This window comes from Apodemus sylvaticus, chromosome 15 (genome assembly GCF_947179515.1).
Source record: "Apodemus sylvaticus chromosome 15, mApoSyl1.1, whole genome shotgun sequence".
Lineage (NCBI taxonomy): Eukaryota > Metazoa > Chordata > Mammalia > Rodentia > Muridae > Apodemus > Apodemus sylvaticus.
In genome coordinates this window covers 6,338,853-6,352,731 of record NC_067486.1, presented here as the reverse complement: position 1 = coordinate 6,352,731, position 13,879 = coordinate 6,338,853, and the positions used below count along the sequence as shown (strand labels likewise).

Here is a 13,879-nt window from a genome sequence, read left to right as displayed (position 1 = left end):
GTGTTTACTGTGGATTAGAGAACACCAGACTTTGCTGTTAAGGTGGTTTCTTGGTATCACCAATGCAGCAGCCTCATTTTAATGGCAAATCCATTGTGCTGTTGAGTTAGTGTGTGCTGGCAAGGCTCTGAATTGTTAATGAGATGAGTGCTGCCCAGAAGCACTTGAAATTTAGTAAGGCTATCTGCCCAAACTACTTTCTTTGCCCATGTCACCTGGCTGCGTTTCCCATGTTCCCCACATAATTGATTGGCTCAGACATTCAACTCTTCCAGATAATTACATTGTTTTTCAGTTTGGTTCAGTGATACTTACTGTAAATGACCCATGAGCAAGGCTGGCTGTATGTTAAGTATACTGAGAAATTTAAATATTACTATGATTATACTTTCAAGAATATTATATTAGGTTGGTCCTTTTCTGCAACATAAAGGTCTTGGTATGTGACTCAAACTGGCCAATCTCACAGCAATCTTCCTGAGTCTCTCTGAGTGCATGCTGCGATTGCAGGTGCATGTTACCACATGTAGTTTCTATTAAGACTTAAGGCACAGAAAAACGAATCATTCCAGAGACCTGAGAACATGGAGAGTTTGTGTGTGCGTGCTAAGCCTACTTGTGGTTGGTTGGCCAACCTGGAGAAGAAAGAGTGTAGGAAATGTGCGTCTCGGAAGAATGAGTCGGAGGAGTGGCACTGAGAGGACAGAAGCATCCGTCCCTGTGCATGAGACTGCCACACGTTTGTAACGGTGGAGATGAAGTGTCATTGTCAAACACAAGAAGCTTAGCATCTTGTTGGCAGTAAAGACCCATTTATGATACTTAGCAGGGAAGGATAAGGGATGATCAGGATAGTTTGGGTTTGCTTTTTTCCCCCCTGCAATCAGGGGCATTCTAGGGACCTGGGCAGTTCTGGGTTTGGGTTTGAACTGCATTCTGCACCTGAGCTTTTCTTTGGCAATGACTTTCCACCCCTGGTGTCCCCTTTGTTTAAGTGACATTTGAAGATAAGAAGCGAGAGAACTTCGAGCGGGGCAACCTGGAGCTGGAGAAACGCAGGCAAGCACTCCTGGAGCAGCAGCGCAAAGAGCAGGAGCGGCTTGCCCAGCTGGAGCGCGCAGAGCAAGAGAGGAAGGAGCGGGAGCGCCAGGAGCAGGAGCGCAAGAGGCAGCTGGAGCTGGAGAAGCAGCTGGAGAAGCAGCGGGAGCTGGAGAGGCAGAGGGAGGAGGAGAGAAGGAAGGAGATAGAGAGGCGCGAGGTGAGCGGCCGGGGCCAGCTCTGTGGTGGTGGTGGTGGTGGTGGTTATAGTAGAGGTGGTGGTGGTGGTGGTGGTGGTGGTGGTGGTGGTGGTGGTGGTTATAGTAGAAGTGGTGGCGGCGGCGGCTGCAGCGGCCGAGATTCAGGCACCATCCTGGCCTTGTGAGGTTCGTGTGTCCAGAGTTGCTCAGCCTTCAGCATCTGTTCCAGATGTGTCAGGACCCAGTGACCAGCTGTTCCCCATTCACTCTTCTCCCTCCCAGTGCCCGGGAGTGCTAACTTACATACTGTCTTTCTTCACCTGATAACTGAAGGGCTGACTTTGGGGCCAGACCCGGATAGTGGAAGCCGACTCTTGTCTTTCTTGTCTGAGTGTATTGATACAAGAGTACTACCTCTGTCCTCCCATGTGAGCCAGATATAAAGACAAGGTTTTCCTTATTAAAAATGTTTTGTTAAGAGCTCTGGCTGCTCTTCCAGAGGACTAGGGTTCAGTTCCCAGCACCTACATGGGCTGCTCCCAACTGTCAGTAGCTCACATTCTAGGGGATCTGGCACCTTCAAACATACATGCAAGCAAAACACCAATGCACATAAAATAAAAATAAAAATAAATCACCTTCTAGTTAATGCTTTAGAAACAGTATGTAGCTGTTAGCAGCTTTGTGTTCAAGCAAGTATATGCAGATGCTAACAGGGTTTCATGTTCACTTATCTGGTGCTGGGGATTGAACTCAGTACGTGCGTGCGGACATTACTAGTCCTTAAAGATACAGAGATGGCCCAAGGCTCTGTCTCCTCCAGGGTGTCTCAGTAAAGCTGAGAGCTTGCTACATGAGAGGTAGTCACACTAAGTGTCATGTGCCCTGCCTAACAGTCACTGTACCCCTAGCTTAAGTTTAAGAAGAAAACACGTGATTAGGACGGTGGGAATCCCAAGCTTTTAAAACTGGAGATACTGTCAAGGTTTTATCACTGCGACAGAACAACATGACCAAAAAGCAAGTTGGGGAGAAAAAGGGTTTGCTCAGCCCTCATTCCCACATCGCAGTTCAACTCCAAAGGAAGTCAGGGCTGGAACCTGAGGGTAGGAGCTGATCAGAGGCCATGGAAGTGTGCTGCTCTCTGACTTTCCCGGCCTACCTTTTTATGGAACCCAGGACCACCAGTCCAGGGATAGCACTACTCACCATGGGCTGGGCCCTCTCCTATTGATCACGAATTGAGAAAATGTCTTACAGCTAGGCATTTTCTCAGCTGAGGCTCCTTCCTCTCAGATGACTCTAGCTTGGGTCAAGTTGACACAAAACCAGGCAGTACAGATATGTTTAGAGTGTGCCAGATTCAAAACTCCATTCAAATAGTTAAATATGGGTGGTTAACCAGGTAGGCCATGGGCACACCCAGGGATGGTCTCCGACATCATCTGGACAAGGAACCTTCAACAGAAGAAAATTAAGTTTACTTGGTTTTGTCCTTGAGGATTTTAGTTTGATTTTATTAGATATAAAAATTCCCCTTCCTCCTGAGTCTGCAAACAAGGACACGTTTCCTTAGCCCCTGTGCTTCCTGGGAGGTGTGAGGAATGGGCTGGGGTGGGAAGGGCTCTGTCAGTTCTCATTCGTGTAAGAGCTGGTATGGGGTGAGCCCTGCAGTATAAGACCTTTCACCTCTAGATGAGAGGGCTTACTAGGCATGTTTTAAAAAGCAGCATTGCACAGTGTCAGAATTAAGAAATTAATAAACTGTAATCACAGGCGGCAAAACGGGAACTCGAACGGCAGCGACAACTTGAATGGGAAAGGAACCGGAGACAGGAACTCCTGAATCAGAGGAACAAGGAGCAGGAGGGCATCGTGGTCCTGAAGGCGAGGAGGAAGACGCTAGAATTTGAGTTAGAAGCTCTGGTGAGTGCTGCTTGCTCTGGGTCAGTCCAGCACTGGGGCGTTGACCTCACACTCACCTGTCATTCTCCTTTATTGAAGAATGACAAAAAGCATCAGCTAGAAGGAAAACTTCAGGATATCAGGTGTCGGCTGACAACCCAGAGGCAAGAAATCGAGAGCACGAACAAGTCTAGAGAGCTGAGAATTGCTGAAATCACCCACTTACAGCAACAGTTGCAGGTGGGTCCATGGCTGAGCGGAACCGCTCGCTTAGTCAACAGAGGTTCACCATCTAGCATTCATTAGGTGCGGGGGAGGGGGGGAGGGGATGGAGGAGGGGGAGGGGCGGGTAAGCAGGAAGTACCTAGGTTGTGTCCTTGTCTGAAAGTAGCCTTTCAAATAAACCCACAACTGTCTCCTAACACTGCTCTGGGCGAGGTCCCTGTGGGCCCAAGGCAGCAGGGAGAACTGCTGAGACTAGAGGCTGCCTTCTGGGAGCTGCTCTCTGCAGGGGCAGTCGCTGTCCACCTAAGTACAGAAGGGGTGGGGCCAGAATGGTTCAAAGTTTAGTGTTTGTTGTTTTGTTTTGTTTTTTTACTTAGAATATTTATAAGCATATAATGAGTGTCCTAGGGGAAGGAGCCCAGTCTAGACATGAAATTTATTTCTTACATGAATGACCTGAAAATGATTTTGTGATATTTTTAGTGCATCTGCACTGTAATTGTCGTAGTTAGGGTTTTACTGTTGTGAACAGACACCATGACCAAGGCAAGTCTTATAAAGGACAACATCTGATTGGGCAGGCCATTATCATCAAGGTGGGAGCATGGCAGCATCCAGGCAGGCATGGTGCAGGAGGAGCTGAGAGTTCTATTGTCTTCATCCAAAGGAAGCATCCTTAGCCAGTTAGGAGGAGGGTCTCCAAGCCCACTCCCACAGGAACAGACTTTCTAATAGTGTCACTCCCTGGGCCAAGCACGCGCAAACCATAACAGTAATTATCTGATCAGGTGCTGAATTTCCCACTTGAGGCTTCATGTCAATCTTCAAAGCGTTTCAGAATATAGTGTTAGATGGCAGGTTTTCAGATCAGGAATGCTCCACTTGGCACGGTTGGGATATGGAGAGTGCCAGAGAGGCTGAGTGTGGGGAGAGGAGGATCGTGGAATGGGAAGAGTTTCAGCGTAATTCAGGTCTGTGAAGGAGATGTTTGAGCAGAGATCTGAAAGTAATGATGGGCTGAGCTCTGGGGATATCTGGGGAGTGAGCTCAAGGCAAGGGACGATCATGACTGTCCGAGGGTGTCCCAGGCTATGGGCAGCAAGTTACAGAACTAAGACCACTGGCTGAAGCAGGCTGGAGCCGGGTCCCCAGGGACATGCAGTGACAACATCAGTGGGACCTTGGCCTTGCTTAGGTAAGTGCAGTAAGTCGTGGATCAAGGGTCTCCATAGGGATATGAGAGTCCTGGTGTAGCTGACCTGGTGGGTACTACAGCAGAGGGCTGGGCTTCTCTTTCTGTCGTCATCTTGCTGCCTTCCTGTCGGATGCTGGCTGGCAGTATCCAGGTGGTCTGTCTGCCTCAGGCTCTTTCAGCATGTTGGTTAGAGGGTTTATTCATGCTGAGTAAGTCTGTTCCCTTTTTATCTCTAGGCAGCATTCCAGCATTTACCCAGTTTTAGAATTAAAACCATTTTCCTACATTTTTATTTATTAGGGAGGTAAACTTGAGGGTGCTGTTTTCCCTCCTCCTACCATGTGAGCTCAGGTTGTCAGCTTGCTGTCTTCCAGCTGAGCTGTCATGCTGACTCCAGTTTGGGAGAACTTATGTGCAGGTCTTGTATGGAAATGTTTTGTTGCCCTTGGGCAAACTTTGCTCTGTGAATTGCGGGGTGGTGTTTGTTCGTGGGTGGTGTTTGTTCGTTTACTCTCTAGGTGAGCAGTGTGCTTCCTCCCCTCCCCCCTCCCCAGCAGCTCCCCTCTGAGCTTTACCCTTCAGGCGGGTAAAGCATTCTAAAGCTGTTGTGCGCTGTTTCGGGTGCTCATTGGCATGTCTGTTTTGTTGAAGCATTTGAACAAATATTTGGTCCATTTTTATTGGCTTGAAGAATGTTTAGTTCCTTACATTTTTTCCTATCAGCAAGCCATATCTCAGATAACTTGTTTTGCTGATATATGACATTTTCAACCCCAGATTTCACTTACTCTCTTCGCTTGTGGTGTTGTGTTTGGTTGGTGTTTGAGATAGGATCTTGCCAGGATCTTGCCCTGTATCCCTGACTGCCCTGAAACTCAGTAGGCCAGGCCTGCTTAGTGCCTGGGACCCCTGCTCTCCAAGTACTGGTTCACAAGCCTGCGCCTACAGGCCCTCTGGCTTAATCACTTTGTGATGTTTTTCTAAGGGCTGATGTTTTAAGTTTGATAAGGTCCTGGTCTGCTAATTTTTCCTTTAGCAGATTATAAGATAAGTACATCCTCTGTGCTGTCCTTGAGCTGTTTCTTGTGGTTAGGTCTCAATCCACTTCAAGTTAATATTACATGCAGGTGAGGACGAGGGTTAAGACTGGTCTTTTTTTCCATATAGATAGATACTCAGCACCATTGGCTGAAAACTCCCCTTGAAGTTCCTTGATAGCTGCTAAAGTTAATTGAATATTATCTTTTTATTTATTTATTTATTTTTATTATTAATTAATTAATTTATTTATTTATTTATTTATTTATTGGTTTTTTGGATTTTTGCTTTTTTCAAGACAGGGTTTCTCTGTGTAGCCCTGGCTGTCCTGCAACTCACTCTGTAGATCAGGCTGGCCTCGAATTCAGAAATCCGCCTGCCTCTGCCTCCCAGAGTGCTGGGATTATAGGCGTGCACCACCCAGCTAATTGAATATTATCTTATGTCTATTCATAAGCCTTTACATTTCCAAATGTAAGAATAGCTTCTTGGGTTTTGTTTTAAGATTAAAAAAAAACAACAACAACACACACTTAGGTTGAAATTTCATTGCATTTATAGCTTAATCTGACAAGATTTGTCATCTTAGCAATATCAAAGCCCATGGCCTTGTCTTTGGGTCATTGCAGATTGCAGTAGGACCTTTAGTTTTGCCTGTGTTAATCTGTAAGATTTCCCTTTCTAGCCTGTGTATCTTCTGTGCTTTCCTTTTTTCTTTTGTTTTCAATTTTAGTACATTGAACAGGACCTCTAGTATATATATATTGTTATATACATACATACAGTATATATGTTCTTTCTGTATATATTTTTATATAAGAAGTGAAGACTCATCTTGGGCTTCATAGATGGTGGCTAGTTGGACCCATGTTTTGTTTGGCATCTATTGAGGTAACGAGGTTCTTCCCTCTATTTTGTCATTAGGGTGACTCAGTGATTGAATTTTGAACATTTGAACAGGGGTCCTTTCCTGAGTAAGCACACGTAGTCACAGCGTATAATTTATAACATTTTATTAGGTTCTCTTTGTTATTATTTGATCAGGTCTCATGCACGTTCATGGGGATATTGATTGATTGGTAGTTTTCTTGTGAATGTCCTCATCTAGTTAGTTTTGGTATCAGGTTAATACTGGTGTCAGAACATAAATTGGTACTGAATTTTCTTCTTCCTACACTCTAGAAATGTTGATGTTGAAGCATTTTGGTGACAATTAGTGGTGAAGGCTTTGGGGTTTCTTTGTTGCCGACTTTTGAACTGAAAGCCGTATTGAAGCTGGGCAGTGGTACAGGCCTTTAATCCCAGTGCTAGAGAGACAGAGGCAGGTTCGAGGCCAGCCTGGCTCTACAAAGCAACTTTCTGGGCAGCCAGGGCTACACAGAGAAACCCTGTCTCAGCAAACCAAGAAAAGGAGAAAAAAGTAAGAAAATTGTATTAGTAGATAATAAAGCTATTAAAACTTTCAGTTTCTTCTTGAGCCTTCTCAATAATGTATATTTTAATTAGCTTGTTCAATTAATTTAAATGATCAATATATACTCATAGAGTTGTCAGTCTGTAATGTCTGTAGTGGTGTCTGTCTTCACTGCCTCTCACGTTCTTCAACTGGTTCAGCTCCTCCTCCTGCCTCACCCCCCAGCCTCCCTGCTCTCCCTCCTCCTGCCTCACCCCAGCCTCCCTGCTCTCCCTCCTCCTGCCTCACCCCAGCCTCCCTGCTCTCCCTCCTCCTGCCTCACCCCCAGCCGCCCTGCTCTCCTTCCTGCTCCCCTGTTTGTGCCTTTCTCCACGCATTGATCAATCAGAAAGCTTATTGGTTTTATTGTTTTCTTTCTTGCCTTCCTTCCCTCCCTTCCTCCCTTGGTTTGGTTTGGTTTGGTTCTGGACATTTTCCCTCTTTATCTTTGGCTGCCCTCACTCCTCCTGTGCATTAGCACTCTGGCTTTGCAGTCAGTCCTGGCACTGTTGGTATTGGAGAGACTTGGAGCATATGTTTTTCTTTAAAGATTTACTTTACTTCTGTGTGTCTGCGTATATTTGTGTCTCTGGGTATGTGTTGTGTATGGATATGTGTCTATGTGTCTCTGTATCTCTGTGTGTCTCGGCGTGTGTGTGTGTGTGTGTGTGTGTGTGTGTGTGTGTGTGTGTGTGTGTGTGTGTCTGTATCTGTGTCTGGGTGTGTCTGTATCTGTGTCTGGGTGTGTCTATGTGTTTGTAAGTCTGTGTCTGGGTGTAGATATGTGTCCATGAATGCATGGCTGTGGAGGAGTGCTAAATCCTGGGTCCTTTGTGAAAATAGCCCTGCTCTTAACCCCTGAGCCATGCCCAGCCTGGGCTATGCACTTGAAAGTGCCAATCACATGGGGGACATCTCAGTGGGTAGAAAATGGAGCAGGTTCCTCCTGATGGGGTTTGAAAGAGGCCTTGAAGCCACTGAGTGGGCTTTGCTTCCCAGGACAAAGGTCTGCTGTGTGTTTGGTTTTGTGAAAGCCTGCTGTGCGCCACTCCTAGCCCAGGGGTCTCTGACTCCTCTCTATTGAGTTAGCCTCCTACCATGCAGGCCTAGCACACAGTTCATTCTGCAAATGCCAATGCATGTCTACAAGTGGGAGCCAGAGAGACTGGCTCTGGGCCTCCACAGGAGATTCCTAAGTACGGCATTTTATTTTCTCACGAGTCATTTTCCCTCACTAAGGTAAAAATAAATGTCAAGTAAGCCAGCAAGGCTGCCAGTTTGCTAAAGTGACTACCAGATCATTTCCACTGAACTTCAACAAAGACTGTGCTTGGCACGATAGCCACTGAAAGTCAAATAGCCTTCCTTATGTAGTGTGGTTTCAACTTTTTTCTTATGCTAGCTTAAAAAAGGGGGGGGGGGCAGACAGAAAAAGAGGTTGGTTCAGGACTCTTACATTTAAAATTCCTGCATGATGGAAAAACATAGGTAGCATTTAGGACTCTGGTTGTAACAAATGTCCTTCTGAGTTCTGTGTCTAACTTCAGGCTGCAGTCAGCCTCAGTTCAAGTTAGTGAGTGCCCGTGCAGAGCAGAGCTGAGGCTGAGCCCAACTGTGCAAACCCTGCAGCCAAGTCATGGCCTTTGTGCTGCATCTCTGCAATCAGGAGAGCGAGAGTTTCTTTTATGTCTTAAATCTTACAAATATACAGTGTGTCACACCCACATGAGCAGAGCCAGTGGCTCTGAGACTGTCCTAGCCCCATCCGAGGGAGATGTGTTTGTCAGTGTGGAGACGGGGACCCTGGGATCTCAGGGCAGTCACTCACGTGCTGTTTCCTTTCCTCCTTCTTTCCCAGGAATCTCAGCAAATGCTTGGCAGACTTATTCCAGAGAAACAGATACTCAGTGACCAGTTAAAGCAGGTCCAGCAGAACAGTTTGCATAGTAGGTGTCTTATTTATTTGCATGTTTTGTTTGTTCTGTTGATACACGCTCCCAAGTGCTGGAAGGTGATTTCTTTGCAGAGGTGACTTTTCCTCAAGTGCTGGCTGACTGGGTAGTGCTCCTCCCCTTTACCGGCAAGAATTTCTTCAGTGACAGGAAAGTTGAACATGTTCCTCACTGTTACCCAAAGTTCTCCTGACTTGTGTGCTCTTCTGAAACAGGAGATTCTCTTCTTACCCTCAAAAGAGCCTTGGAAGCAAAGGAGCTAGCCCGGCAGCAGCTTCGAGAGCAGCTGGACGAGGTGGAGAGAGAGACCAGATCAAAGCTACAGGAGATCGATGTTTTCAACAACCAGCTGAAGGTGACTCTGGGTGCAGTGTGGCCCTTTACCTGGGCGGGGTGATTCATTGCACCAGCTTATGAGCAGTGGTTCAGGGCTCCTGTATGAACGATGATGCGCTTAACTTCTCTGAGGTCTGTAAGTTAGCCTGTGTTAGGGCGCTGCTCCTGCTCCTGCTCACAGGATAGTTTTACACTTTTCTTTTTTCTTTGCCTGTTCATAAACACATCACATCCAAAAGCAAGGCCTGAAGTGTTCTCTTTTGTGTGTTCATTGAGAATTACCCAGATGCATTTCTGTTTTAAAACTGAGATTTTCCTGTCACTCCTTAAAGATCAGACTCAAGTGTAGACCTGTTTCATGTCCATGTATTTTAAAATGCCTGTCCGCTTTATTAGTTCACGGGGTTCATTGCTCTTCTCTCTGGCACAGCTGTGGATGGCTTTGTCACACTCTACAAAAAGTAAACACACTTTTCAGGGAAAAAACACACACTTACACACACACTAAAACACTCACACAAGCCTCTTTCTGGTGTGGTGCTTCATTGTTTTAATAATGTTAACTGAAGCTTGGCATAGTGGTACATGCCTTAAATCCCAGCACTTGGGAGGCTGAGGCCATTGGATCTTTCTCTGAGCTCAGGGATAGCCTGGACTAAATTATGAGTTCCGGGACAGCCAGGGCTGCATGATGAGACCCTTTTTCATAAATAAAGATAGGTAGGTGGATGGGTGGATGGATGGATAGATAGGTAGGTAGGTAGATAGATAGATGAGACACTAGATATTACATTGCACTCCAAAAATATTCACTTTAGTTTTCTAACCTTAAAATTCCTTATAATTTTCTATGTGTGGCCCATTTAGCTTCTGATACTTAGAAATAAAATCCCTTTACTACTAAAAGAAAATTTTAAATTAGAAAGGATATTTGAGGTTCCTCCCCCTCCCCTTTGGATTAAGAGTCAATGCCAGATTGTCTAGACATCCAAGTTAAAGTATTTGTGCAGTTCTTTCAGCATTGGGGAATGAACTTGCTCAATTGTACAGTTCCAGGAATGTGCTCGCCCTTAGGGGAATGCTATTTGGGCAACGTGTGTTTCTCGTCACATTACTTTCCTGTTCGTGGGGGGTGGGGAGGTGAGCATATGTGTGTCATATCAGTATTGGAGGTACATCTGTGAGTTCTCTATCCCCAAGTACAATAAAAAATGTTCACATTTGTTCTCATTGTAACTTATCGCTGTTTTAAGCAAAAAGAATTTAACATGAAAACAACTTCCCAGTGTTTTCAAGTAGTTCCTAGGAATGTAAACCACTGAGTGCCCTCAGCTTCTGAACGCAGAAGGAGTACAGCTTTTGCCTTAATGATTAGTTTTCTACACGTTTGGCCTAAGACTCAGTTCAGATGTTAGGAAAATATGCTCAGGCAAAGGCTTTTGACTAATGCTCAGATCTGGCACTCGTGGTTGTTGCCATTGCTGCAGAGAACGCCATCAGATGGGTTGAGGCGCTCTTGTGACTAAGTGTGTGACTGACTGGCTCTGCGTGTGGTGTCAGAGGTTCTTATACAAAGGCGAGTTTTAGCTTCCCACACACACTGGCCCTTTCCCAAATAGGCTTTTGAAATTATAGCATTTCTTTCTGCCTTTTACATTCTTATTTTGGTTTCTTACTAGTGGTAGAGTTCATATGGCAAATGCAAAACAGAGCTGTGTTGTTCATCCCTTAACGTCCACTTTCAGGGTCCAGCGAAGGTGTTATGTTGTCTGAGGTTGTTGTTTCTGGAATTCCTTAGAAACCTGTAGAAACCAAACCAGAAATGAGACGACTGAGAGGCTGACTTAGCACTTAGTTTCTCTGTGGTCTCCTGCTGTTTTTCTTTATGTCCACCACACTGAAAATACAAGGCGTTTTCCCCCGACTTTAGAGCATATGTTCAATAGCAACCATAATTTGCTGTAGGAATTAGACCAGAAGGAGCCTCGCCCCGACCCTTAGTGTTTCTTTGAGTGCCTCTGCGGACAGCAGTGCTTCCGGGGCATCTGCACAAAACTGTAAGACTTACTCTCCCTTTCCCAGAGAGGTGCAATGCCGACACCTGGTCACCCACACGGAGAGCCTGTTGCATGCGCGCGCAGCATGCGCGCGCAGCTGCTGAATTCTCACAGGGAGCACAGACAGTAAGTTAGGGTTTAGTAGATTTATTTCATGTTCACAAAGGTTATGCATTCACAGGCAAGAAGGCAAAGCCGTTGAGTGCCTCGATACTAACAAAAGCTTTAAAGTGAGTTGCCTAGGACCCCAAGTCATGGGAAGCAGTTATAACTGACGGTGGGGGAGGTGGCTGGTCAGGTGAGGACCGCGGCTCAGGCTCTGTCACTCCCAGCCTCTCACGACGCACTCACACCTGGCTTGGTTTTGTAGGTATAAATGCACTTTGTTTTGACTGAGACAGTAACGACTAAGGATTTTTTGTCTTTTTATACACACATAATCACAGAATCTAATTTTATTCTTATCCCTAGATTCATTCTTCCTCTAAAGGTTTTACCCATTTTCTTATTTTAGGAAGAATTACATTTTTATCTTCTCTATCTGATAAGCTGTGATGGAAAGTCACGTTTTTATCTAAAATGAGAACAGAATCTTGCTATAGGCAGGCATATGGTAGGTTTCATATTGGAGTATTAAAACTCATAGCAATAGCTCAATGATAAAGCATTTTGCCTATCATGCACAAGGCCATGGGTTCAGTCCCACCGCAAAGTAAATGATAAGTTAGCATACTTAGAATCACAGCACTGCTGGCAACTTTGGGTTTAGCACACAACCTTTACCCTTCACTCTGCTCTCTTAGAAATGAGAGACTCTTGGTTCCATTCCACAGAGGCTGTGTTCCATGCACACATACCTTGTCAGTATGCTATTACAGTATGTTATTCAAAGACTCTCCAGAGATGGAGACGATAGCCAGTGTAGTGTGAGCAAGGCTGTGACTCACCCCTTCCCACACAGCCTCCTCAGGGGTCTCAGGATGTGCCTAATTATGCATTGCCCCCAAGCTAAGAATCTCACTGTAGCACTTAGACTTTGCTACCATTTTATAAAGAAGAGTTGGGGAGGCAGATATACAGTACCCTGATGTACAGGGCTCCTTCCTGTGCTAGAGATTCCTGACTTGACAGCCCTCAAATTCAATTCTCAGAAGATTTGATGGGCAGGCTGGGTGGTGGTGGTGGCGCTCGCCTGTAATCCCAGCACTCTGGGAGGCAGAGGCAGGCGGATTTCTGAGTTCAAGGCCAGCCTGGTCTACATAGTGAGTTCCAGGACAGCCAGGGCTAAACAGAGAAACCCTGTCTCAAAAAAATAAAACAAAACAAAAAAAGAGCCTCTGGATGGGGTCAGGTGAAGCAGCTAAGTACTGTACTAGCCAAGAGCAAATTTTAATAGTGAGTATTGCTACCAAATTACTATCATTTCTCTCTTTCTCTCTCTCTTGTTTATCTGTATATTGGTTTATTTGTTTTTAGAGACAAAGTCTCTTTGTGTAGCCCTGGTTGTCCTAGACCTCACTATGTCCTGCCTGTGCCTTTGGAGCGCTGGGATTTAAGGCATGCCCCACACCACCATGCCCAGCCAATTACTACTAGTTAGCATCTTCATTCAGTGACCAAATATATTTATCATAAATTTGTTTATATGTCGTACATACAACCAACACATCTCAAGCTCTTGAAATAATCAGTTTAAACTTTTTAATCTATAGCTTTCTTGTTACATCTTATTTTATAGAAAGTCAGGTTTCAGCTTTTTTAGACAAGCTGAGTTGGCTAAAGGGCATATGGCGCATGCTGCAACTCCTGGGGCTCTGTAGCTTACAGTGCTGACAGATAGAAAAGTTCTGCAGTGTCAGATGACACCGTGAGGAAGCCTTCCTGGGACCTCTCTTGTCCTTAGCAATGGTGGTAGCTTCTGAAATAGTTCTTCTTGGCACTGACAGTGTACTATTCCAATATTTTCACAATAATGTTGGGGCTGTGGAGATGATGGTTCAGCGGTTAAGAACACTGACTCCTCCAGAGGTCCTGAGTTCAGTTCTTAGCAACCACATGGTGGCTCACAAACCATCTATAAAAGGGATCCAATGCCCTCTTCTGGTGTGTCTGAAGAGAGCTACAATGTACTTATATAAATAAACTAAATCTTTTTTTAAAAAAAATAAACATAAAAGTTAAATAGTCACATAAAGCATAGTTTATAAAAACTGCACTGTGTGCTAAATGCAAAGAACCCAGCACTCAAAGGGGTGAGGTTTGCGCTTCTCACTCAGAGGCTGAGTCTGTGTCGGTTCCTGTTTCCTGGCTGTGTGCTGCTGGACACATCCTAAGATTGGAAGATTTGAGGATTTCTTCTTCCGGTGGCAATGGAGGAGGCAGTGCCTTACAGTCCCCTAGGCTGCGACATCACTAGAAGGTCTCCATGCCCTACTCAAGTCTCTCTCGGGCTCAGAATAATGAACGTCTTCAGCTCCGTG

The 13,879-nt window shown here is 45.4% G+C and overlaps 1 protein-coding gene across 12 annotated transcripts in view; it reads left to right on the top strand.

Moving 5' to 3' along the window:
* The window catches only part of Itsn1 (intersectin 1), a 178,681-nt gene that overhangs the window by 83,711 nt on the left and 81,091 nt on the right, over positions 1-13,879 (top strand). For all 12 annotated transcript variants that reach the window (XM_052158677.1, XM_052158676.1, XM_052158681.1 and 9 more), the window contains 5 exons: positions 996-1,258; positions 3,015-3,164; positions 3,243-3,383; positions 8,913-9,000; positions 9,222-9,361. In XM_052158677.1, coding sequence (XP_052014637.1) covers positions 996-1,258; positions 3,015-3,164; positions 3,243-3,383; positions 8,913-9,000; positions 9,222-9,361 — 782 coding nt within the window. The remainder of the gene's footprint in view (positions 1-995; positions 1,259-3,014; positions 3,165-3,242; positions 3,384-8,912; positions 9,001-9,221; positions 9,362-13,879) is intronic.